The sequence below is a fragment of the Scyliorhinus torazame genome, chromosome 1 (assembly GCF_047496885.1).
Source record: "Scyliorhinus torazame isolate Kashiwa2021f chromosome 1, sScyTor2.1, whole genome shotgun sequence".
NCBI classification, from domain to species: domain Eukaryota; kingdom Metazoa; phylum Chordata; class Chondrichthyes; order Carcharhiniformes; family Scyliorhinidae; genus Scyliorhinus; species Scyliorhinus torazame.
Genome location: NC_092707.1, coordinates 176232755 through 176259579, shown reverse-complemented (window position 1 = coordinate 176259579; position 26825 = coordinate 176232755). Strand labels below are relative to the sequence as shown.

The window sequence follows — 26825 nt, the reverse complement described above, 5'->3', positions numbered from 1 at the left end:
GTTGCCTGGAGAGGAGCGCCGTCTACAAGGCCTGTGGCAAGAAGGGACATATTGCTGCAGTGTGCCAGGCCCGCTCAATCGCCACTACTGTCCCGGCACCCCCCCACGCGCAGACAGTGGGTGCCGCCATCTTCCCCTCCTAGGACCACGTGAGGCCAGTGGACGCCGCCATCTTGCTCAACTCGCAACACGTGCGGCCCGTGGGCGCCGCCATCTTGTTCCTCCCAGGACCAATGGGCGCCACCATCTTGCTTTCCCCACGACACGTGTGGCCCATGGGTGCCGCCGTCTTACCCGCCTCAGGACCCAAGCTCGTCGGGCACCCCATCCGGCCGCTCATCGCCTGCAACCGCCAACGACCAGCCGTGTCTCGCCTCGGTCACGATCGACCAGTCTCGACCACACAACCTCGCGACTGCTTCAACTAAAGTGAAGGTCAACGGGCAGGAGATCTCCTGCCTGCTGGACTCCGGGAGCACTGAGAGCTTCATTCACCCCGATACGGTAAGGCGATGCTCCCTCGCGATACGCCCCGCTAACCAGAGAATCTCCCTGGACTCCGGGTCCCTCTCCGTGGCGAGCCGGGGGTACTGCATCGCCACTCTCACTGTCCAGGGTGTGGAGTTCAGCGGCTTCCGCCTCCATGTCCTCCCCAACCTCTGCTCTGCCTTGCTTCTCGGCCTGGACTTGCAGTGCAACCTCCAGAGCCTAACCCTGAAATTCGGCGGGCCCCTACCACCCCTTACTGTGTGCGGCCTCGCACCCTTAAGGTTGACCCACCTTCCATTTTTGCAAACCTAACCCCGGATTGCAAACCCGTTGCCACCAGGAGCAGACGGTACAGCGCCCAGGACAGGACCTTCATCAGGTCTGAAGTCAGCGACTGCTTCGGGAAGGCATCATCAAGGCCAGCAACAGCCCCTGGAGAGGCCAAGTTGTAGTGGTCAAAACTGGGGAGAAAAACCGGATGGTCGTTGACTACAGTCAGACCATCAATCGATACAAGCAGCTCGACACGTACCCCCTCCCACGCATATCTGATATGGTCAATCAGATTGCACAGTACCGGGTCTTCTCGACAGTCGACCTGAAATCTGCCTACCACCAGCTCCCCATCCGCAAGGCGGACCGCCCGTACGCTGTGTTCGAGGCAGGCGGCCGCCTTTACCACTTTCTTAGGGTTCCCTTCGGCGTCACCAACGGGGTCTCGGTTTTCCAACGGGAGATGGACTGAATGGTTGACCGGTATGGGCTGCGGGCCATGTTCCCGTACCTGGACAATGTCACCATCTGCGGCCACAATCAGCAGGACCATGACGCCAACCTTGCCAAATTTCTCCACACCGCCACTCTCCTCAACCTCACGTATAACAAGGAGAAGTGCGTGTTCAGCACGAACCGCTTAGCCATCCTGTCTTTGTGGTCCAGAACAGAGTTCTGGGGCCCGACCCCGATCGCATGCGCCCCCTCATGGAACTCCCCCTCCCCCATTGCCCCAAGGCCCTCAAACGTTGCCTGGGGTTCTTTTCGTATTATGCCCAGTGGATCCCAAACTATGCGGACAAGGCCCGCCCACTCATTCAATCCACTGTTTTTCCTCTGACGGCCGAGGCTCACCAGGCCTTTAACCGTATCAAGGCCGACATCACCAAGGTCGCAATGCACGCGGTCGACGAGATGCTCCCCTTCCAAGTCGAGAGCGATGCATCAGGCGTCGCTCTGGCCGCCACCCTCAACCAGGCAGGCAGGCCCGTGGCATTCCTTTCCCGCATCCTCCATGCCTCCGAAATTCGGCACTGCTCCGTCGAAAAAGAGGCCCAAGCCATCATTGAAGCTGTGCGGCACTGGAGGCATTACCTGGCCGGCAGGAGATTCACTCTCCTCACTGACCAACGGTCAGTTGCCTTCATGTTTAATAACACACAGCGGGGCAAGATCAAAAGTGATAAAATCTTAAGGTGGAGGATTGAGCTCTCCACCCACAATTACGAGATTTTGTATCGCCCCAGTCAGCTCAACGAGCCCCCCCGATGCCCTTTCCCGAGGTACATGTGCCAGCGCACAAGTGGACCGACTCTGGACCCTGCACGACAACCTCTGTCACCCAGGGGTCACACGTTTTTACCATTTCATCAAGGCCCGCAACCTGCCCTACTCCATCGAGGAAGTCAGGGCGATCACCAGAGACTGCCAGGTCTGCGCGGAGTGTAAACCGCACTTCTACCGGCCAGACCGTGCGTCCCTGGTGAAGGCCTCCCGCCCCTTTGAATGCCTCAGTGTGGACTTGAAAGGGCCCCTCCCCTCCACCGGCCGCAACACGTACTTTCTCAGTGTGGTCGATGAATATTCCCGATTCCCCTTTGCCGTCCCATGCCCCGGCATGACGTCTGCCACCGTTATCAAAGCCCTCAACACCATCTTCGCTCTGTTCGGCTTCCCCGCCCAGGTCCACAGAGACCGGGGATCCTCATTCATGAGCGATGAGCTGCACCAGTACCTGCTCAACAGGGGCATTGCCTCGAGCAGGACAACCAGCTACAAGCCCAGGGAAATGGGCAGGTGGAGAGGGAGAATGGGACAGTCTGGAGGGCCGTCCAGCTGGCCCTACCATACAGAAATCTCCCAGCCTCCCGCTGGCAGGAGGTCATCCCCAACGCACTTCACTCCATTCGGTCACTCCTGTGCACCGCGACTAATGAAACCCCCCTTGAACGTCTCTTTGCCTTCCCTAGGAAGTCCACCTCCGGGATTTCGCTCCCGACATGGCTGGCAGCTCCAGGACCCATTCTCCTCCGTAGACATGTCTGACTCCACAAGGCGGACCCGTTGGTTGAGAGGGTACAGCTACTTCACGCCAACTCGCAGTACGCCTACGTAGCGTATCCTGACGGCCGCCAAGACACAGTCTCCCTCAGGGACCTGGCACCAGCTGGTTTCACACACACGTGACCCTCCGACCCGGCGCCACCCTCCCCCCCTGGCGCACCCCACCGCAGCCCCCACTCCGGGACAATCTGTCCTGCCCTTGCTCACACCCGGGGATGAAGAGGATTTTGACACGCTCCCGGAGTCTCCGAAGACCAAGCCACCGCCGGAGTCGCCACCAGCCCTGCGGCACTCTCAACGACAGATCAAGGCACCGGACCGCCTGAATTTGTAATATTATCTGTACTTTTAAAACACAACTTGTCTGTATATAGTTCTCCACCACCCCCGCTGGACTCATTTTTTTAACAGGGGGTGAATGTGGGAGTAACCACTGATGTATATATTGTATATATAGGATGTTGATATGGTAAGGCCCCTGTACTACAGGTACAAGGGTAGATCCCTGCCTGCTGGCTCCGCCCAGTAGGCGGAGTATAAATATTTGTGCTCCCAGTACAGGAGCCATTTCATCAGGTGCTGTAGGAGGCCACACATCTCGGTGTAATAAAGCCTCGATTACATCCTCCTCTCGTCTTTGTGTAATTGATCGTGCATCAAGATGCAAATCTTTTAAAATACAAATTCAATGTATTTTGTTGTCCTGATCCCTATCGCCTTCAATAACACTGTGCTTTAATCGGCGTCCTATTCCTAGCTGTCTCTGTGTGGAAGCTTTAAGTCAGAAGACCTTCCACCATTACTGACCAATTGACTTGATCTGGCCCTCAGGCGTTTATTACCAACGCGAGTTTCTTATTGGTGCAGCAATATGTACTGGGGCGGGGGGGGGGGGAGGGGGGTGCAGGACTTCAGGGACAGGGCAGGACAATGACATTAATTGGCAGGTCTTTCAGATAGCCAGCACAGGCACAATGGGCCGATTGTCCGCTGTCTGTGCTGTGCTGTGCTTTAACCTGGTGTTGTAAGACTTCTTACTGTGCTGTGAGATTCAATGATTATACTGCCGTGCAGTGTGTGGCTTTGACCCTTTTGACCGCTCTTTGCATTGGTTATTTCCCATTGACTTGTTTATATTACTGGGCCATTCAACCATTTACATTTCTTCGGACCCGGAGCCAAAGACACTTGGAATTTTCTCTGACAGACCTGACGCTGTAACATTGGCAACTCAAATATAGTTAAATGAGAAAATCCAGAATCGCTGTATAAAATGTTTGGGGGGGGGGGGGGAGGGGGAGCGATGGAACACTAACTTGGACAGGTACAGGGGTGTTGGAGAGGCTGTGGTGCCAGGTGAACGGTGCAGTGTTGAGTGTGTACATGAAGCTGGTGCCCGGGGGCACGGACTTGCTCAGACAGGTGAGGTGTTTCACCTTGATGGATGTCACGGATCTCCGGTTCTCTGTATAAATCGCAGCTGTCGGCTCTTTCTCAGGTTTCAGCTTTCATTAAAATAGTACAACCCGCCAACCAGGCGAGAAGGACAGGCGAAAGGGCGGGGTGCCATTTGCTCTAAGTCTCATCTCATATGAAAATTGATCGGGAATCAAAACCCTCCCATCCCCCCCCCCCCCCCCCCAGCCCCGAAAAACAGTGAAACGGTGGAGATGGAGTCAAATGGACAGAAAGTCAAAAGGGAAAAAGCCTCTCGCCGGGCATCAAGTGAAAGTGAATGAGCCCGCAACTGCAGACAGGGTCAGAATAGGAATCGGTGCCAGAGAGACAGGCGCTGAGAATCTGGGACTGAGCCAGGGCCACTTGGTCAGAAAGAGAGAGAGGAAAAAAAACATCAAACAGACCACATGAGAGAGATCCAGCAACAGGAAGAGCCTCCCCGGGAAAGAAAAACAGCAATCTACAAACAAACCCCAGTCATTGCTTCTCAAACTGGGAAGAGCAGAAACACACTGCCGGCCACGGAGAGAGTGGACCTTGATCCAAGGGACATCCCACCGACAGCCCGCGTCTGTGTCAGGGGCACACCGTCAAGGTTAAAGAGTTAGAGGGGGAGGGAAACGGAGGGGGTGGGGGGTGGCGGAACAGGAACTCTTACCGATCGGCAGCTCAACTCTGTGGACATCTTTGCTCTGTATAGCTTCCAGAGAGACCAGCACGTTCAACACAAACACCACCGACATTCACAGAAAGCCCGCCATCCATTCAGAGAGGCGCCGCCAGCATCCAGCAGAACACACATCCACAAAGTCGCCATCGATTGACCCCCATCCCGAGCGAGAAAGACAAGGCCAGCGGGGAGCCTTGAGTTTGCAGTCACGCCTGTGGCTAGGGGGGGCGGGGGGGGGGGGGTCATATTGCTCCCCGAGTTTTGTAACATAGATTTGTTCAAATAAATCACAGGAATGAAGCGACTCTATGGTGAAACCTCCTCGGACAGTGATCTGGAGGAGTTGATAGACGTTGGGATAGAGGAACATTACTGGTGAGTATTTTGTGTGTGTTGCTGTACATTCCTATTCTGTTTGCGCACAATCCTCCCTCAATCTTTCTCTTCACCTGTTTAATGTTTGCTGACCCTTTACAAATCTGCGACTTTAAACCAAGTTCCTCCTTTTTTGCCAAACGGATAAGAATGGAGTTAACCATCTGGAGGGTTCCCAACATCAGAAACCCCCCAATTCTGTTCTGGGTTCAAGATCATGAGGAACAATAAATAATCTCCACAGCCTGACTTTGGTCACCTGGGAAAGAACAACAGCGGCTGCACACCACTTTTGCTTTGTCTTGGGTGATCTACCAAAATGACAACATGATGTTGACACTATTCCGCCCTTGTTTCAACATAAACAGAGCAATTGTTTTTTTTTAATCATTGTAATGATGCTCTTTTTAAAATATCACAACAGCTGTGCAAAGGTTTAATGCATTCTGCCAGACTGTGGGAAAGATTCTTACCCTGACACCCAGATTTATGTTATGTGAAGTTGTTAGTCTCGGTATTGTGACAGCCAGCTCTCTACATCAACAAACCTTTGCTGTTGTTTCTGTTCCCAGCCCGGTGACCAGATCGACTTCACCAATTGCAACCTCGCACATTCTGGCGCGGAAGAAACGGCGCGGGGTAAGTGGGGGAAATCAACTATTTCTGACCGGCAAAATACAGACTGGGTTTTGTGCAAATGGCTATTCAACCCTTTTTCTCGTAGGTTATTGAAAAAAGAAGACGGGACAGGATTAATAACAGTTTATCTGAACTGCGTCGTTTGGTTCCAACAGCTTTTGAAAAACAGGTACTCAATGAGCTCAGATAAATCTGAATTTCAGAATTCAATCTCCGTTTGAATTGTTTAGCCTTATGCAAGGTACTTAGAAGTGTAAGGGTGCAGTAACATTCAATAGATATGACGAACTTTTCAATTATTTCTTCAAAGAACCTTTGTTAACTATAACGGCTTCGTAATAATTGCAAAATGGGAAATCATATTATGTTGCAATGAAAATCCCTCATCTCACACCATATGGATCTATCAGTAATGGACATCATCGCTGATTGAATGACGTTCGACAATATTTCTACCCACGCAACCCCCTTCAATCTTACCGCCGCCCAAAGGCAGTATACTGTTAAAAGTATTCATTTCAACACACTATTTAGAGGATTCTCCGTGTTTCATAATGGCATCGGGCCAGCTCAGTTTCTGTGTGAGACCACATAGGAGCGAGAGTCTTAAACTCTACATTGGTTTCAGATACACAATACAGCTAAACCGGTACAAAGTGAATTTTCCAAACTTTAAACTTCCATCGCACTCTATGTTGGCAAGGACAGTCTGCCTTTTCCTGACAATAATGTTTCAATATATCAGAATTTTGGGCATTCTTTAAAATGTGGCTGTGTAGGACTGTGTTTTCTCCTGACTACAGATTAGCAATGTACCTTGTCATTTCACAATAATCTAAATGCATGTGGTTCATTCCCTTCACAATGTTCTCTGATTCTTTTCCCCTACTTTCTGAAAAATTACTTCTCCAAATCGCTCTTCAATTTTTGCTATCATTTTAAAAACTGGCAATGAACTCTTATTTGTTCTTTTGAATGAACCAGATAAAATATTGGTTTCCAATCACTGTCACTTCAAGAATTATTTGGAAGCATAACATCAGTTTTTACAGGTATACTGATGATACCCAGCTCGACCTCACCACTACCTCTAAACCACTTAACATATATTGACTCTGATTAGCTTTCAATCAAAAATGTTGTAACGTTAGGGGCAGCACGGTAGCATTGTGGTTAGCACAATTGTTTCACAGCTCCAGGGTCCCAGGTTCGATTCCCGGCTTGGGTCACTGTCTGTGTGGAGTCTGCACATTCTCCCTGTGTGTGCGTGGGTTTCCTCCGGGTGCTCCGGTTTCCTCCCACAGTCCAAAGATGTGCAGGTTAGGTGGATTGACCATGCTAAATTGCCCTTAGTGTCCAAAATTGCCCTTAGTGTTGGATGGGTTTACTGGGTTATGGGGGTAGGGCGAAGGTGTGGGTTTGGGTAGGGTGCTCTTTCCAAGAGCCGGTGCAGACTCGATGGGCCGAATGGCCTCCTTCTGCACTGTAAATTCTATGATTCTATGTTATTACAAGAATATTATTTCCAACTTTATTTTTATTCATTCAAGGGATGTGGGCTTCACTGCCTTGGCCAGCATTTATTGCTCATTCATAATTACCCTTGATAAGGTGGTGGTGAGCTCCCTTCTTGAATGACTGCACTCCTTATGGTGCAGGTACACTTACAGTGCTGTTAGGGATGGAGTTCCTTGAATTGTCACCCAGTGACAATGAAGGTACAGCAATATATTTCCAAGTCAGGATGGTGAGTGGCTTGGAGCGGAACTTCCAGGTGGTGGTGTTTCCCTACGCCTGCTGCCCTTGTCCTTCTAGATGGTAGCAGTCATGGGTTTGAAGGTGCTGCCTACGCAGCCTTGGTGAGTTACTGCAGTGCATCTTGTGGATTTTAACGCATTCCTGACTTTCTATCTTCCGTAAACTTGAGGTCATCCAAACTCTACTGCCTATGTCCTAAATCTCATCAAATCCCAATCCCCCATCACCTCTGTGTTTGCTGAACTACTCTGGTACCCAGTTAAGAAATCTCTTGATCTTAGAATTTGCACCTTGTTTTCAAATCCCAATGTGGCCTCATTCCTCCTTATGTCTGTAATCTCCTCCAGCCCCACAACCCATGTTGAGCATTCCCGATCTTAATTGCGCTGTCATTGGTGGCCGAGCCTTCACCTGACTAGGCCCAATGCTCTGGAATTCTCTCCCTAAACCTCCCTGCCTCTATAATTTTTTTTCCTCCTTTAAAACATTCCTTAAAACCTGTCTCTTTGACAAGCTTTTGGTCATCCAACTTAACATCTCATTATGTGGCTTGGTGTTATATTTTCTTTTATAACACCTCTATAGAGAGCCTTGTAATGTTTTATTATGGTCAAGGAGTTATGTAAATATGAGTTGTTGAAATATATTTTTGTCTTTCTTAAGGATAAAAGTTGTGTCAATGGTACCCATGAAGACAGGAAGACAAAATTCACTTCATGAAATTATTCATTTACGCAACGGTTCATTCACTCACATATTAAAGCATTGACTCATTCATTAAGCAGTTCAGCATGGTCAAATCAGTTTCTCATTAATTACTTTGAGCATGCTACAATTGTTATTAATTTTCACAAAAATTCTGTCACTCAGGGATCATCCAAGTTGGAGAAAGCTGAGATCCTGCAGATGACTGTGGACCATCTGAAGTTGCTCCATGCAACAGGTGGGAAAGGTAAGATTGAAATGGTTAGTGCACCGTATTTTATTCACCTTAAACCATCATTCCTTTATAATATCAGAAGTATCAGAGATATTAGGTCAGAGCTACCTGTCATGTTGTGCCCGAAAAACGGTGCGGAGCAACGCTTCCCACTTCCGGGATCTACTTGGCTCACCAGATCTAATGCGATCTCACGAGAAGTCACAATGCGAATCCTGCCCATTGTGGGCTGGATCACTTTCTGGCAAATCTACATATTAGAGTGCGACAGCTAGTCTCCCGAGATCTAACCCAGGTGTGGGATCTAACTCCCTCACCTTAGAGACCTCGGGCGAGCGCCGGTCAATACTGGTCTCCACAAACGGGGAACAGACAGACTGGCATTTGTGAGGGGATTGGAGGACCGAGGGCATGCTCTCTGTGCAGGACAGTATCCTGGCACTGCTGGTGCCACCAAAGCAAACTGGCACTGGCAGCCTAGCAGTGTCAGCCTGGCACCCTGGCAGTGTCACCTAGGTGCCAGGCTGGCATCTTCTGCGCGGCAGTGATTGGGCCAGGGTGTGCCCTGGGAGGGAGACGGCCGGGGACCTCTTTATAGTGAATTGGGGCTTGGGGGAGGGAGGATTCGAGGGTCGGGTCGGGGACTCGAGAGTTTGTGACACCATTTAAAAATTGCGTCCTGATCTCTCATTCACTAAGGGGTTCTGGCGAGCGGCACTCCTCAGTGCAGAAAATGGGGCTAGGTGTGGCCTCGTTCGGGAGTTCCCCACTGAAACCCCTGATCTAACCGGTTGAGCGTTAGATAGCGGGGTGTTTCTCAGCGCTCTGAGGGCCGGGAAACACCCAGCTAATCTTGTGCTGTGGGGTTCTATCCCCATTCAGGTGGATTGTGCCCATTGAGTGCTCGTGCTATTATGTACGATTTGTTTTTTAATGTGTTAAATTGGTTAGGATTATATTCACTAGAGTTTAGAAGAATGAGGGGGGAATCTCAAAGAAACCTATAAAATGCGAACTGGACTAGACAGGGCAGATGCAGGAACGATGTTCCTGATGGGGGTAAGTCCAGAACCAGGGCCACAGTCTACGGATGCGGGGTAAACCATTTAGAAGTGAGATGAGGAGAAATATCTTCACCCCTAGAGTGGTGAGCCTGTGGAATTCGCTACCACAGAAAGCAGTTGAGGCCAAAACATTGTACACTTTCAAGACAGAATTAGATATAGCTCCTGGGGCTAAAGGGATCATAGGATACTGGGGAGAAAGCGGGAACAGGTTACTGAGTTGGATGATCAGCCATGATCATAATGAAATGAGGAGCAGACTTGAAGAGCCAAATGGCCTACTCCGCCTCCTATATTCTGTGTTTCTATGTTAAAGTTAATGTTAAAGTTTTAAGGAAATTTATCAAAATTCCATTGAAGTCTCGTCAATCTGTTTTTGCAGATGTTAAAACCGGGTGAAATTCCTGTCCTCATTAACATAATTGAAGATATTGACATGAGTGAAAAGGTTATTTTGTCACTTTATTCTCATGCAACCTTTTCATTGACGTGTGCCTACGTGCTAACAATTGAGCTGGGAGGTTCCAGGTTGCAGTTAGGGTCAGAGGTGGAGTTACACACTCAAACTGAGGTTATGGTTACAATATTGGCTTTTAAGACTGAAGATTTAGTTCTTGGAGTGAGGTCTGCTTTCACACAAGCCCTGGTTCCCAACAACCAAAATACAACTTTATTCATAAAATATTCTATGGTGGAAGGCAAATGAACAATTAATTCTTTTTAATTCTTATATTCTGACTGCTGCTAAATCTCATGCTAACAGACTATAAAATATGGGCTACCAATCAAATCAAACAAGATTAACTGAAGCAGGGCAACAAATTTCAGTTAATCATTTTGTGACTTACAGTGTTGCTTTGGAAGGGCTCCTTAATGCTTGAAACAGCTTGCACTATATGTCTTTGGTAAAAGCTATTAAAGTAAAGTTGCCATAGTCCCAGATGACCATAGGTTGCTTTCCCCTTTCAGGGAGAGCTGACTGATGGTGATTTAATCTGAGGATCACCACCCTCGGGCAAGGGGCAAGGTGAGAAAGCGAGGCCTTCATGAATAACCTCAGCTGATATGGGAATTAAACCCGCTCTCTTGGCCTTGCTCTCCACCCAATTGAGCTAAACTGGCCAATAACTATTCGGTGAGAAATCTACCCTACAGATTCCTTGTTCAGCTTTTGCCTGTGTAATGGTGCATCAAGAAGGGAATTGAATAAATGTGACCACCCTTAGCTGTATCCTTCGCTTTCACTTTCATATTAAAAAAATAAGGACCTTGAATTTATTGTAATACCTTTCATGACCATAGGACATGTCAAAGCAGTTCATAATCTATGAGTTACTTTTGAACTCAGACAAACATAAGTTGCCAATTTGCACAGAACTGTTGCAAAATAAATTATTCACAATTAAACAAATTAACCAACTGAAAAAACTCTCCTTGCAGTGGTAGAAATGTTTTAGGCTCAGCGTCCAGAAACCAAATGAACAATTAATGCAGTCCATGTCCAAATGCAGCAAAGCCTGGGCAATATCCAAGTTTCGGCTGACAAATGGCAAGTAACATTTGCACCACACCAATGTCAGACAATGACCATCTCCAGCAAGTGAGAATTTAATCATTGTCCCGTGACATTCATTGGCATTACCATCACTGAATCCCTCACTATCAACATCCTTGGGGTTACCATTGACCAGAACTGGACTAGCCATACAGACACTGTGGCTACTAGGGCAGGTCAGAAGCTGGGGCTTCTGCAGCGAGTAACTCACCTCCTGACTCCCAAAGCCTGTCCACAATCTACAAGCACAAGTCAGGGATGTGATGGAATACTCCCCACTTGCCTGGCTGAATGCAGCTCCAACAACACTCCAGAAACCTGACACTATCTAGGACAAAGCAGCCTGTCTGATTGGCGTCCAGCCACAAACATTCAATTCCTCTACCACCGATGCACAGGAGCAGCCGTGTGTACTATCAATAAGATGCACTGCAGCAACTCACCAAGGCTCCTTGGACAGCATCTTACAAACCCACAGCTACTGTCATCAAGAAGGACAAGGGCAACAGATATATGTGAACACCACCACCTGGAATCCATTCACCATCCTGACTTGGAAACACAACACCATTCCTTCACTGTTGCTAGGTCGATAGCCTGGAACTCCCTCCCTAACTGCATTGTGGGTGCATTTGCACCACATGGACTGCAGCGGTTCAAGAAGGCAGCTCACCACCACCTTCTCGAGGCAATTAGGGATGGGCAATAAATCCTGGCCAGCCAGCAAAGCCCATATCCCTAAAATAAATGACCATTATAAATCTTCAAGGATCAGATAACATGAGTCTTCTGCGGACCTGCTAATGGGATATTTGCAAAGGCTTCATCTTTATGTCCTTGAACATGCTGTTGCTTCCCAAATCCGTGTCCATCTTCCATGCCCATCTTCCATGAATTTTACGTTCAAATCGCTTCGATTAGATTTCCGTCCCATCACAGTGCCAAATCTGTTCTTTTTAAATGGTGTTCAATGTGACTATGAGGAAGACAATTCTAAATTATCCCTCCTCATTTCTTGACCTGTCGGCAGCGTTGTCATAACTGATCATACTTCATGTTTCTCTAATACCGCTCCCCCTTAATCCAGCTGGGTCAGAGTGCTCTAGTCTGGTTCCATTCTTGTCTATCCAGTCCCATTTATCAAACCTGTACTAACTAACTTACATTGGCCCCAGTTATGTAAAATCTCAATTTAAAAATTCTCATCCTTGTTGCAAATCTCTCCGTGGCCGTGCAGCTCCCTATCTCTGTAACCTCCTCCTGCCTCACAGCGCTCAAGATCTCTGTACTACTCCAATACTGGTATTTTGATTTCATTGGATTTGATTTATTGTCACGTGTACCGAGGTACAGTGAAAAGTATTGTTTTGCTTACAGTCCAGACAGATCGTTCGATACATGAAAAAACATAGGACATACATAAATACACAATGTCCATACATAGACACAGGCATCGGGTGAAGCATATGAAGTGTCGTACTACTCATAGAGAAGATGTGTGAAGAGATCAGTTCAGTCCATAAGAGGGTCATTCAGGAGTTTGGTAACAGCAGGGAAGAAGGTGTTTGGGCAGCCCTTTTTTAATCACTCCACCAGTGGCAGCTTCTGAGGCCCTGAGTTCTGGAATTCCCTCCCGAAACATTTCATCCTCTGTACCTCTCTTTCTCCCTTGGGATAGATACTCCTTAAAACCCACGACTTCAACCAAGCTTTTGCTTATCTGGCCTAATATATATGGCTTGCTGCTAAATCACCAGGGCACCGTTTAGTACTGCTCCACACAAACGTGGACTCGTCGTAATAGCACTGGGGCGGGGGGTCTCCCAGGCTATTGGAGACCCATGGTTTGTTCAGGGATGGGGCAGAGTGGCACCCTAGCACTCCCACTGCCACACCTGGGCACCCTGGCACTGCCAGACTAGGAAGGCCGCTGCCAGAGTGGCATTTCCAGGCTGCTCGTGGACCAGACCAGGCGGCCTTACGAGGTGGAGGGGGGGGTGAGGGAGTGTTTCCCGCGACCTGTAGCCGCCAAGAAATGCCTTGCTAAATGCACCCAAAGCAGGACATAGACTTTTTTCCGGTTGAATTGCACCTTCGGTCTTGGAGGTGGAGAGACAAAGGGATTTGAGAAAGTATTTTTTAAAATACATTTAGAGTACCCTTTTTTTTTCTCCAATTAAGGGGCAATTTGGCATGGCCAATTCACCTACCCTGCACACCTTTGGGTTGTGGGGGTGAGACCAAGGCAGACACAGGGAGACTGTGTAAACTCCACACGGACAGTGACCCGGGGCCGGGATCGAACCCGGGTCCTCGGTGCCATGAGGCAGCAATGCTAACCACCGTGCCGTCCTTTGGGCAAGTTTTTCTAGAGTAAAGGGTTTAGTTTACCTTCAACATTGGAATAAAGAGAGGATAGTTGCACAAGAAGCCAGAATTGGAGGACATAAGAATTCTCAGAGGATTGTAGGGTTAGAGGAGATGACAGAGTTAGGACGATGCCAGGATACAAAAACGTTTAAACAAAGGGATGAGAATTCTAAATTCCTCAGATCATTTCCAGAACAGAGGATGCTGGAAAAACGCAGCAGGTCTGGCAGCACCTGGAAGGTTGGAAAACAGAGTGTGTTTAGAATGTGCATGTTGTCCAGCTTTGTTTGCAGAAATCATAGAAGGAGGTAATATCAAAGTAATTTTTGTCCAAACATTGAGTGCCAGTTCTATTACTAATTCATTTTTCAATTTAAGATGATGGCAAGCAAACGGCAGCATTAAATCCAAGCAGGTCAAAAGGAATCTTCCAGTAAGCTGCAGGACATTTGTCAATCAAGTCATTTTTCAGACCAAAGCAAGTTTTTGAAGAGCAGCCTATTTTTCTGTTTGCTCTAATCTTAACAGTCTTCTGAGGTTTCCATGAGGACTTTGATGCAGGGATAACAAAGCATAGTTCATAGTGTTACAGAACGCAGGACAAAGGGTTTTGAAGCAGAGTTGGAGGGTAGGGGAGCATCAACATTTTGCTATTTATTTATGATTGAATAGTAGCAGGGACCCCAGGTCCAATAGTATTTTCAGAAATAAAGCTACAGGCCAGGGAGTCAACAACCTTTCTTTTAATTGAGCACAACACATTTAAACTGCGGAGTATTGAAAATGATTGCAAACTAAAACTGTTTGCAGGGAATGCCTGAGTTTTTTTTAGGCAGAGCAGAGTAGGGAATTAACCTGAGAGAGGTGAGAGTAAGCTTATAGCACCGCAAATGGAGAAAAAACATATTGCAGGCATAACCTACAAGAGGCAGAGCGAGCAACGTCTTCCTTGTGAACATTCCATGACCTCATAACCTCCTCAGGCCCTCCCCCAGCACCCCCACCCCCGATAACCTGGTCACAACCTCCTGCCAGGGAAAGAAACTCTCTTACAGATAACTCAGATGTGTTTTATGAAAATATTGTCACCAAAATATAATCACAATATTTTAATATCGATTGCAGCTCTGTTGTCCTGCGTTGCAAATTTCTATTCGAGTTCAATAATAATGGAAGCTACTCTATAAATGAATTAGTTTGAGAAGAAGTGTTAAATTATATGATTTAGGAAAGACAGGCTCCCAATATGACTGAATTTCAAAAGTTTCCACAAACTTCGCCATGCATTTCAAAGCAGTCAATATTTTGAAAATATCTAAAAGAGTTGTTTAAAATTATTAACAAGTCTAAAAGCAATATCATCATAAAAATGCTCAAAGTTGGCAAAGTTATACCTTTTATAAATTATTTAAAGACCTTAAGTGTTCAGTACTTTGTTTTAAATTGCCCTATCCAGGGATTCTTGGCATAAGTTAAAATTGACCTTTAATCCTTTCTGTTTATGTCAGTATTTCAAGTTTATTCTCAGCTTCTTTTGAACATTTTTTATGCCCCATTGTTCACAGCTCCAGGGTCCCAGGTTCGATTCCCGGCTTTGGTCACTGACTGTGTGGAGTTTGCACGTTCTCCCCGTGTCTGCGTGGGTTTCCTCCGGGTGCTCTGGTTTCCTCCCACAAGACCCGAAAGACGTGCTATTAGGTGATTTGGACATTCTAAATTCTCCCTCTGTGTACCCAAATAGGTGCCAGAATGTGACAACTAGGGGATTTTCACAGTAACTTCATTGCAGTGTTAATGTAAGCCTACTTGTGACAATAAAGATTATTATTATTGAAGTGATTTGACTGGAGGACCCTCCCAATGGCCTACAGGCAAACAGACTAGGGTTGGCTTGTCATGCTGTCAGGATGGTGACAGCATCCCCGCTTGGTTAAGATCTGCGGTGATGGGATTAGGTTCTTAAATGGTCATTAATTGCTCGCCTCAGGGCCTCAATTGGCAGCGGATTTGGAAGTCTGTCCATGGACCTCCCTGCCATGGGCATAACCTGGGTGGAACAGAAAGGTGGCAGGGTCTCTACCCATCTCCCTCGTGCCTGATTAAATGCCCCTGCCATCAAACTTACCAGCAACCTTGCTGAACAGAACACTAGAATAGAACTGGATTTAAAGTCACATTCAGAGATTATTTTTCCTGTCAGAGTTGGACAGTGAAGCTATTTATCCCATCATTACCTAACATTCCACTTTAATTATGGATAGGCAAAAATATTGAAAGTCTTCAATTTAGTAACAAGTGGAACTCATTTTCAGTCACCTACCAAGAAATGGAATGCAATATCGCATATCCACTTTATAGTTGGTTTAACTGGTCAAAGAATAGGTTTCCAGAAGTCTAAAGTTTCCTCCAATTATCGGCACAGCAGTTTACCAACAAATTTCATTGGCTTTGCAACCCTTAACTCACAGATGGGAATAAGCAACAAATATATTTGCATACTTGGAAGTATGCAATGGTAACGATTGTCCAAGTGAGGTCACAGTACTATTGTTTGCGCATGTGAATTAGTTATTTAAACTACAACTGTGGTGTCCATGCATGCAAAGTGGCTTTGCTTTGCAGCAATACCAAAGTTGGAATGCAAATCCAGATTTGAAACTTGACCTAACAATGCAACTAACTGCATCTTTCTCCAGGGTCAGGGTAGATTTAATCGGACTGGATTTAAACCAAAACTCTTTAGTTTTACACCAATGTTACATTAGAAATATAAATTTAACTTCAACTGCAAATTTGATTTGGAAAGACTATAAGGATGGCAACCTAGTATTGGTAATGACACACCATACTTGTGCAGTAAGGAAGGGTGCTCTGCTGTCATTAGGATTAAAGTCAATGGTTGAGACAGATACATATTTACATTGTATTTAACCATTGCTCTACCTAACCCAGGGACTTTGAAGCTGCTGTTGATGTGTATAAATTGTTGAAAAATATTCCTTGCCCCAGGGTTGACATCACTCACCTATTGAGAATAGGAAGGGAATTGGGATGAAAACTATGACATTTCCATGATGCAGATGCAGCTGGTTAACAAAGGGCAGAACGACTTGGTGTTCTTATGTTCCACTCGCATAACTCATCTGTAGAATTGTACAGGAGAGCATCCTGAATAATCTTGTCATGGGCTGTTTGAAACTGATGTGAAAAGTTTAGTGGGAATTCTCAAAGCGGATATTGTTTATTTAAGAGTTCCTCAGGATAGTGTCCTAGGCCCAACCATCTTTCGCTGCCTGGACAATATCTAGACCTGGACTGTTACAAGTGGCAAGTAACATTCATGCCACACAAGTGCCAGGCAATGACCATCTCCAATAACAGAGTATCTAACCATCGCCCTTTGATATTCAGTGGCATTATCATCACTGAATCCCTCACTACCAATATCCTAGGGGTTATCAGAAACTGATTTGGATGAGCGATATAGATACTGTGGCTACAAGAGCGGGTCAGAGGTTAGGAATCCTGCGGCAAGTAACTCACCTCCTGACTCCCCAAAGCCTGTCCATAATCTACAGAGCAAAAGTCAGAAGTATGATGCAATACTCTCCACTTTCCTGGGTGAGTGAACTCACACAACACTCAAGTAACTTCACACACCCAGGACAAAGCATCCTGCTTGATTGGCACCCCTTCCAAAAATATTCACTCCCTCTACCACTGACAAACAGTGGCAGCAGTGTGTACCATCTACAAGATGCACTGCAGGAACAAATCAAGACTCCTTAGACAGCACCTTACAAACCCATGACCCCTACCATTTGGAAGAACAAGGGCAGCAGACATGGCAGTCACAAGGAAATACCACCACCTGGAAGCTCCCCTTCAAGCCACTCGCCACCCTGACTTGGAAATGTATCGCCGTTCCTTACTGTTGCTGGGTCAAATTCATGGAATTCCCTCCCTAACAGGGACCGCAGAGATTACAAAAAGCAGCTCACCACCACATTCTCAAGGGCAATTGGGATGGGCAAAATATGCTGGCCTAGCCAGCGATGCCCACATCCCATAAATGATTTTTTTTTTTAAAACATGATGTCATCCAATTAATATTCAATGGTCAGCCTTAATATGAAATAAATATTTATATAGACCAGCATTACTTTGAAATACCGGCATATTATTCAAACATTCACCATTTAATGCTAAATTCCTATGGTTAGGATGATATTTAGGCTGTGGGTTATGATTACCATTAGTATGGAGCTCTGGAAAATATAGGAAGTAAATACTTTTATAGTGGCAGCTGGCCATGCTACTTATATGTAAAATTTGGTAGAACAGTAAAAATGTTCAATGTACTACTACAAGGAAGACTGCAAAAACGTATATGTACTTTATTTGTAACATTCGCTCCATTGGGGAATATACCAAATTAATTGTTTAATTTCTTAACCTCTGGAATGATTAATCCTTGAATGAAGGAGATTGGATGGACCTCCATGAGAACACTGTCCTTTCATTTATGGGATCCAGTTTAAGATCCCAACTCAAACCAATGAGAAAAAGTGTACTTTTTCTGCTGGTTGTAAGACTTTGATAGGGAATGGGTCTGAGTAGATTGTAACCCAGTTTTGAGCAGCTGTAGATGCATGGTTCAAAATTGGATACAACTTGGCATTAAGATGTAATAATCCAGGAACCTCACTCAAAAACCATAAAGATGGCTAAATGGGAATTGGGAAATTTCACAGCAATTGGTGTTTTTCAAAGGCTAAAGCTATGGACTTCTGTCAATGCAAATTAAAGTTTAAAATAATAGCCAGCTTCAGCTAGTCTGGCTCAGACTAGTTAAATTCATTCCAGTGAAAATGTAAGCTCAGCGACAAGAAATTTCAGAGAGCCAAGATCACAACCTTCTGAGAAGGAGTTAATAGTTTAATTCTCATCTCAGTCTATTGTATTGGGCCTTGCACATTGTGCCCACTTATTATACCTAAAACAACATAGCATGATTCGACTGACAGATCATCTCCCTGGGACGGTCTTGGTATAGGCAACACAATTGGATTACACTGAGGTTTAGCTGCTTTCAACAGTGATTTCTATGCTACATGTATGTCACTATGAGAATAAAGTACATTGTGACATTTGTAAACAATACATTTATATCATATCTAAATCCAGTTTTAAACAATTGATTTTAAACTAAAAAAGGAAAACCTACATAATTAAACATTCGCTGTCCAAACACAGGAATGCAAAATGTCAATTTAGCTCATTACCTCATATCATGCTTTTAACTTCATGTACTAGACTCACTCCTCCTGCCTTTGAGCTGAGCCTATATTTATACCTTTGTTTCTTGAATCAGGAATTTACTTATTTTAATGTTTTGATAAATACATGTAGTGCATTAAATGGCAGATTAAGCTATCTATGAAATTATTATTCCTTAATCATGACGAGCTGAATGGTGGCTCAGATTTTACGGTTGTAGTGATGGTGAAACTGTCAGCATTCTCTATCATTACAACTGTGAAACGGATAGCAACCTTTCGCTTCCGCACATGCATATTTAGACACAAAATTCTAGAAGGTGCTGTCAGTGATTCCCCGCTCCTCCATGGGGTGAAGTGTTGAAGCTCTCGTGGATAGAAATCTTAAAAAGTCATTTGAATTAACATGAACTTTCACTTTTTGCGTGATTGGTCTTGCTTTGAAAATCTTTGAAAAGGTTACAATTTGTTGAATGACGTAACTAGGTTTTTAACAGTTTCCTAAGTCATAGTTATCACTAAACAAGCTCTCTGGCCCTGAAAAATGAATTTTGTGGAATGTCAAACTTCTCTATTATGTTAAAAGAAATAGACCTTTAGTATAATTTTCAAAAATATGTTTGTTTGTGATATTTCAGTTTCTACCTTAATCTCATTTATATGTCTCAATCTTTACTACGTTTTCTGTACAGTGATTAAAAATTGAAGGATTATCAGTGTATTTTACTTCCTGGTTTGCTGTCTGTGAGAATACAGCAGTGTGGTTAGCTACATAGCCTGTTTTATGACATCATTGGATGCCAGAGATCCCTTATAGTTGTTAGTGGAATTAAATGAACAGTGGTTCAGTGAAACCCACACCACAGAGATCACTAGATCTTGGTAAGCAGCTTTCTACAATGTCAGCACCATCACCACCGCCGGCTGCAAAATCCACGGCATTTTCTTAATTTATTAATCACTCCTAGTTCAACACATGGAGCTTCTTTAAATCCTTCCAACACTTTGGTTCATGATTTTAAAAACGTATACCTTAGTTTCTTTAGTATTTTTCCAGTTTCTGTAAATTCACTTTTGTACCTGTTTTTATCTTATGGATAAGACCCAATAGTGTTTTCTCCCCTTTAGATGTAATTTGCAGATTTTACATGTTGGTCAAAACTAATGACAGTGGTCCAATATATACTTGGTCACCTTCTGTAGAAAGCTGCATTTATGAAGTTGCAGAGCCCAAGTCTCTCAAAATATATCTGTGTATCAATATTACCTCTTTGGATTTAAGCTTCACCTGTTGTTGATAAACATGATTCTTCAGAAGAAGCATAAAAAATATTTTAAATGAAATGATTGCATTATGAGTTGTGTACAAGCAGATGTGAAGCCCAAACCCATTGAAGGACATTGCAATCAATGCCGTAGACGGTCACTCTGCAGTACATATTAAAATGTAACAAAATTAACTATTGAACAAGGCTTTTCCATATTATGAGCCCTTTTCCATATTATGCTAACTATAACTATTTTGCTGACAGGCTATTTTGATCCTCACTTGCTAGCCGTGGATTACAGAAGCATGGGATTCAGAGAATGTCTCGCTGAAGTCATAAGGTACCTCAGCTCCTTTGAACGATTTCAAGGCCATGACAATACTGATCCACTGAAGGATCGTCTGGTATCTCATCTCAACAATTATGTATCCGAAATAGAGCCTACACCATTGGTACCGGCTTCCTTGTTCCACCGGGCCTGGACTTGGCCACACCACCATCTAACTACTTTGCTCCCACAGACAGCAGAAGGAGGACAATTACCATGCAGGGACACTCTTCATAACCCAGCCTTCCTTACTGGCTCTAGACTAGCATGTTCCACCTCATCTCTGAGAGGAATTCCTCTTGACAAAATAGCATCCTCTGTGATGTCACCCACACACAGCCTTCTCCCAAACATGACATCATCCAGCCTCAATCTCCTGACAAATCTGGCATCACCTATTCATAGAGTCCTGTCCAACATGACGTGCACGTTTCCTGGTGTTCTGTCTAATGTGGGCTCAACCAACAAGATGTTAACTGGTGTTGCTGTATCTCCACAAATTACTTCACCCTTGCTGTCACCAGCTTCCAATTCCAGCACTATTCATACAACTGCCGCATCCATGCCTGGGTCATTGGGACTTTTTCCATCTGTATCACACTTCCGATTTAATCCCTCTAGTCAGACAAGCAATCTGAGCACTCGCAAGCCGCAGAGATCATGGACAACTGAGATTGGGGCGTTCTGAACCTATCCTATTGGGGAAAAGATTTTAACTATGCTTTTTATTGTGATATATTGTGATATAAGAATATATTGTGCCAGAAAATATCCTGCTAAGTATAAGCAGTTTGTATTCCTATTCCTATTGAACGTGAGAAAAAGAATAACTGAATTCAGTATCTATGCATGTTACACAGTGCAGAAGGTTCCTCTAATTTTCGAATCTGTGAAGCAATTGTTTTTAGCCTGATGAATGAAGTACTGTATTTTTTCAGAACTTGTTTCCCTCCTCCCCTTCCCTCCGATAGTGCTTTAGCTTCTCAGAATAGGCTTGTTCCTAGCATTTAACTGTAATAGAATAAGTAGAATAGGACTTGTGTTCAACTTTTAGTGATCTGCCAGTCTTCCTTTATTGTTGCTCTCATTCTGCAAGATGAAAGCTTTCAGCCCAATACAGTACAAGTTTGGTGCGGATTTGTTTTTCAAGCCCCTAATAAGGAAAAGTAATGTCCTTGTTAAGTATAATTCTGCCTTCTATTCCCCTCACTTTCATTTCTTAATTGTTGTCTTTGACAATAGAGATGGCTCTTTTGGTTTGTGGATATGGATATTCTGCATTGTATACTTATTGATCATGGCCCATGTTGCTTTATAATGAATCAAGAAAGGGGATGGATTGATTCTTTCATTATGGTGGAGGGCGCTTCTGTTGTGTAGTGTCCCACCCTGCTGTCTGGGGAAAATTGTAAAACTTAACCCAAAATGGAAAATAGCATTTCAAAGTTGGATTTAATCATTCAGGATTTAGAATTCAACAACTCAATTGCGAAAACTACCAGGCTGTAGGAATGTGTTCTTTTCTTAATGAGAAACCTATGTGGAATCAAAATTGTTCACTTTTACAGCTCTCGTCATTCCTGAAAATGTTCAGGCAATGCTGGACACAGTAAAATATTCATTATCAATAACTTTAATCAGGGCAATAGTAGCACGGGTACAGATTTGGTATAGTACTGATATAGGTCTGCTATTGGTACTTTGATGAGCTCTGAAATTGGTATGTGGGTGGCATCATTCTTACAAATTTTCAAGTAATTTAGAACCAATAAAATCGCGATGATGTTTGTCAGAAGATAACTAAATAAGAAAAAATTAGTTTAAAAATAAATAGTTACAAAACCCTTTGAGACTGTGGGGTATAGAATTGTCATGTGTTCACTGAACTGCGTTGGATTTCTGATGGGTAACACCTTGCTTTTCAAATGCCACCATTGCCTTGCCCCTTCATATCTCTGTAATCTTCTCCACCCCCACAACCCTCTGAGATCCCCACTCACCACATTTTAATCACTTAACTACTGGTGGCCCTGTTTCCTGCTGCCTAGTGCCCGAGCTCTGGAATGACCTCTGTATGTGTTTCTGCCTCTCTACTGCTCTGTCCTCTTTTAAAAGCAAGTCTTTCGTTTTGAAGAGATCTTACCTCTGTGACCCAAGCTTTTGGTCAGTTGACTTAATGTCTCCTTATGTGACTCCACGTCAAATTTTATTCCTATAGTGCATTTTGGAACATTTCAGGAAGAGAAGATGCAGATAAATGCAAGTTGCATTTTTTGTTGTGGTACAAAACGGGCACTAGCAAGTCGGCAACCCTCTTTGCACTTCATCCAATTATCTTTCTCATCCTTTGGATGAAATGCGAATGGGCTATTAATTTGCTGTTGCATGAGTTATGCTATTGCTCAAAAACCAATTTGTACTCTGCAGCAACACCCCTGGCCCCTCACCCAGACACGCCCCACCAGGTCCATCCACTCCTCCCTCCCACCCCCACCAAGACCATCCCCTCTTCCCTCCCACATCTGCGCACCTCGCTCCCATCAAACAGATCTACTCTGCCCTCCCACTGACATGGCCGTTTCCCCAGACCCATAGATCCTCCTCTGCCCTTCAAATGCACAATGACACTCGGACCCCGCCCTCCCCAACACTTGCGCCTCTCATGCACCATCCCCCCCTCCTCTAGACTCACAGCCCTTAATGTTAATTGAGTTTTATTATAATTTTACTACTTTTAACTGGAGAGAAATATTTGTTAAATCCATTTCATGGTTAGTTGTTTAATGAGAAGATTATATTTTCAAGTACTGGCACAATTCAGTGTGAAAGTGCAACCCTCATTAACTGGGAGATGAGTCTCTGAGTTCCTTCTGATGATTGACAGTCAGCGTTGACGATATCATGGCACAATAGTAACTTTGATTGTATTGCCTACAACAATTTAGTCAAACATTTGCATTTTCATGAAATCAAGCACTTTACCTTCATTCTGTGCAAAACTTGATTTTCTTATCTTACGAATTTAACACACACAAATTAAAACAAATCATTGGAATATCGTGACCTTAACCTCATAGCATTTAACAGTGGTTTATCATATCCCGTTTTGGGGTGGGATTTTCCATTGCCTGACGCCAAAATCGAGAACGGCGATAGGGCGGAGAATGGCTCCCGACACCAAAATCGCTGAGGCGCCGGTTTGACGCCGGGTCGCGATGCTCCATCCCCCTCCAAATCGGCGTCATCGAGACACGCGCTGCATGCAGTCGCAACCCCATTTGAATATCATTATCGGGCTCACCCGCGATGCTCCCCCTCCGATGGGCCGAGTTCCCAACGGCGCGGGCCATGTGTGGTCTCAGCGGTTGTGAGCCTGATGTAGCTACTGTGGACAGAGAGAGAGCGCGTGCGGACAGTGTCGAGCACCGGCATTCGTCACTGAGAGCTGTGCCCCTGGCCGGGGGGCATCTGCCAGGGCTGGGAGAATAGTGGCGGGTGACCAGGAGGTGGGTTGTGGGGTCGGGGTGGATGGGTACCCCCTCCAGCGCAACCAGCAGCATTTATTCCGGCGCGATCGGTGCGTGTGTGGGGGGCGTAGGCGTATGCGCGGCTGCAGCTTGTCAGCCCTGCACTTGCCCAGCACGGACCCGCCGATTCTCCTAACTTTTTTCACGCGTTCCGCGGGGGTTTCACGCAGCGCCTGTGCTAGCCCCTCACCGGTAGCAGAATTGGTGCGGGTGTGGTGCCGATTTTTCCGACATGAAATACCACGGATCCTTCATTGGCACCTGCACTTAGACACAGGAACGGACAATCCAGCCCCGACCTTTTAAGCTGACTGTAAAAGATGTGTTCCTGTTCCCAGGGAAATATCACTGTTAAATTGTTAAGTTATTCCAAAATGTTTCAGGAACAGACATATGCACATAAGTATCCAGCATGTCACCTGCACTCACTACTACACAACAATCTTTGTATTAAACTAACAATGTATCAGTCTACCACCAACATGGGGAGATGTAAAAATATAAACTCAATGAAAGCTCCAGTATCTAATTTCACAGTAACTTCATTGCAATGTTAATGTAAGCCTACTTGTGGCATTAAAAAACATTAGTATTATTATAAAGATGTAATTACTTCAGGCTTCAGGGGTCACTAAGCATAGTAATCCCTTGTTAAATCAAAATTCATAATACTCAAATTCCAATTATTTGAACCCATATTTTCAGAAAGTAGGCTTTTCAGTGTGAAATCTCTGGGGTTTTTATAGTGAGCATGGATGCAGCTCTGCAGATGGACATGGGTTAAATCTCCATTCATTTCCCATCTTAGTTGTGTCAACTTGGGAGCTGTCAAGTGTAGCGTATGGACTCTCTCTGCATGAGGAAAGCAGAGACAGAAAGAGTGACTTGCTTGAGAGTCCCCGAGCACCTCTGATGGCCACCACAGGAAATTGAATATAATCTGGAAGACGGAGAAGACCAAATTGGAGGAAAATTTGCATCAGAAGGGAGGATTTTTTTGTGGAAAAGCATTGTCTGTCTCTTCACTATTGGGCTTCAATACCTAGAGAGCGAGTAATTCTGACCCTTAAATGTCATTAGTTTACGTGGCAGTAATGCAACCCATATTTACAGAAGGACCTCTATGTCTCAGTGTTTCCTGCTTCCTATTGGAGCAGATTGACAGTGTTTTAGATTTCTCTTGAATTAATTATATATATCAATGTGAAACCGAAGCACTCTGCACAGTTCCAGTTATTTCACATCTGCTTTTCTTTCTGTTTTTCCACTTTAATCCACTGTTAATGGGTCATGCATGTCTTGCAGACATGTGGTGAGATTGGTCTTTTTCACAGACACCCCAACTACCGGCAGCAATAATGTACAGTTACATAACCATTCTGTGTAGAAGAATATCTCCGGTAGTTTTGTTGTTTGCACAATAAGTAAGGAGTGAAGGAACTCTGAACAAAAGCAGTCAAAGAGGGGGTGGGTTTGGGAAAGCTTCTGAAGGAAGTAGCAGAGTCTTCTAAAGAGGAGAGAATTGTCTCCCCGAACCAATTGGCAAAAGATTGATTTAAGCTCGGGCAAGTCACAAGATTTGGCAGTATTTCCTACAACACGTTTGGCACTTGTTCCCCAAACAACGTTCCACCCTGCAGCATACAGCTGGGAAAGAATTAAACCCGTCCTTTTTGCTCGATGTAGCAGAGACAGCACAGACATCAGACTGTGACCAAGAAATATTAAATGCACAACAGTACTTCACACTGTTATTCAGAGAGAGGGTATAAGTAAAGTACACTTTTTGGAAAAAGTTTATATAATGGGATTTTTAATATAATAGAAGTAACGTTTTTACATAAAGTTCAGAAAACTTATTGGAAAATGTAGAAATACTATTAGTAGACTATGCAACTGATCAGTGGGTAATTTCTGAATCAAATGCACTTAATCTCTCCACTATGTGGGAAAACCATAAGAAAGTTGTAAATCTGAACTATATATAGTGGATTCTGCACCATATGTAATTTTCAAAATGTATTGAATTCTGTATGGTGGAAGGTTTAAATACCTGCTGAGTTAATAAATATGCATTGTGTTTAAACCATGGAAAGTGTGAAATTATTTCATTTATTTTTGACTTGTAATTTTATCCCAACGAAAAAAGTTCAACCTGAAAGATTGGCCACGCAACTTTATTTTCCAGCGATTAATAATAATAATCTTTATTAGTGTCACAAGTAGGTTTACATTAACACTGCAATGAAGTTACTGTGAAAATCCTCTGGTCGCCACACTCTGGCACCCGTTCAGGTACACAGAGGGAGAAATCAGAATGTCCAATTCACCTAACAGTGAGCGTGTCTTTCGGGACTTGTGGGAGGAACCAGAGCACCCGGAGGAAACCCACGCAGACAAGGGGAGAACGTGCAGACTCCGTACAGACAGTGACTCAAGCCGGGAATCAAGCCTGGGTCCCTGGTGCTGTGAAGCAACAGTGCTACCCACTGTGCTATCGTGCCATCCATAAGCTGCCTAGGTAGCATTGCTAATGTCAGTTGTGGCACTAGAGTCCCACTCGAGGACCCAGTGCAAATGAAGTGCTGTCTGTCGCCTTAGGTGGACGTAAAAGATCCCATGGTATTATTTTGGTGAAGGGAGGAATCATCATCGATAGGGAAAAAGAACCCCTAAAAAATCTATTGGGATTGAAGGCAGACAAGTCCCCAGGGCGTGATGGCCTACATCCTAGGGTCTTAAAGGAAGTGACAGCAGAGATAGTGGAT

General features: G+C 44.8%; 1 protein-coding gene across 2 annotated transcripts; it reads left to right on the top strand.

Moving 5' to 3' along the window:
* Positions 1-5185: 5185 nt before the first annotated feature.
* On the top strand, positions 5186-26152 carry LOC140417606 (hairy/enhancer-of-split related with YRPW motif-like protein). Of its 2 annotated transcripts, XM_072501220.1 has the most exons (6): positions 5186-5329; positions 5902-5968; positions 6054-6137; positions 8597-8678; positions 20467-20542; positions 24866-26152. In XM_072501220.1, exons 1-6 carry the CDS (start codon positions 5250-5252, stop codon positions 24915-24917), a joined length of 441 nt encoding a protein of 146 aa, XP_072357321.1. In that variant the 5' UTR covers positions 5186-5249; the 3' UTR covers positions 24918-26152. The 2 variants fall into 2 exon arrangements, with proteins under 2 accessions (XP_072357321.1, XP_072357320.1); XM_072501219.1 differs by having other exon boundaries at positions 5190-5329; positions 20467-26152.
* Positions 26153-26825: the final 673 nt, after the last annotated feature.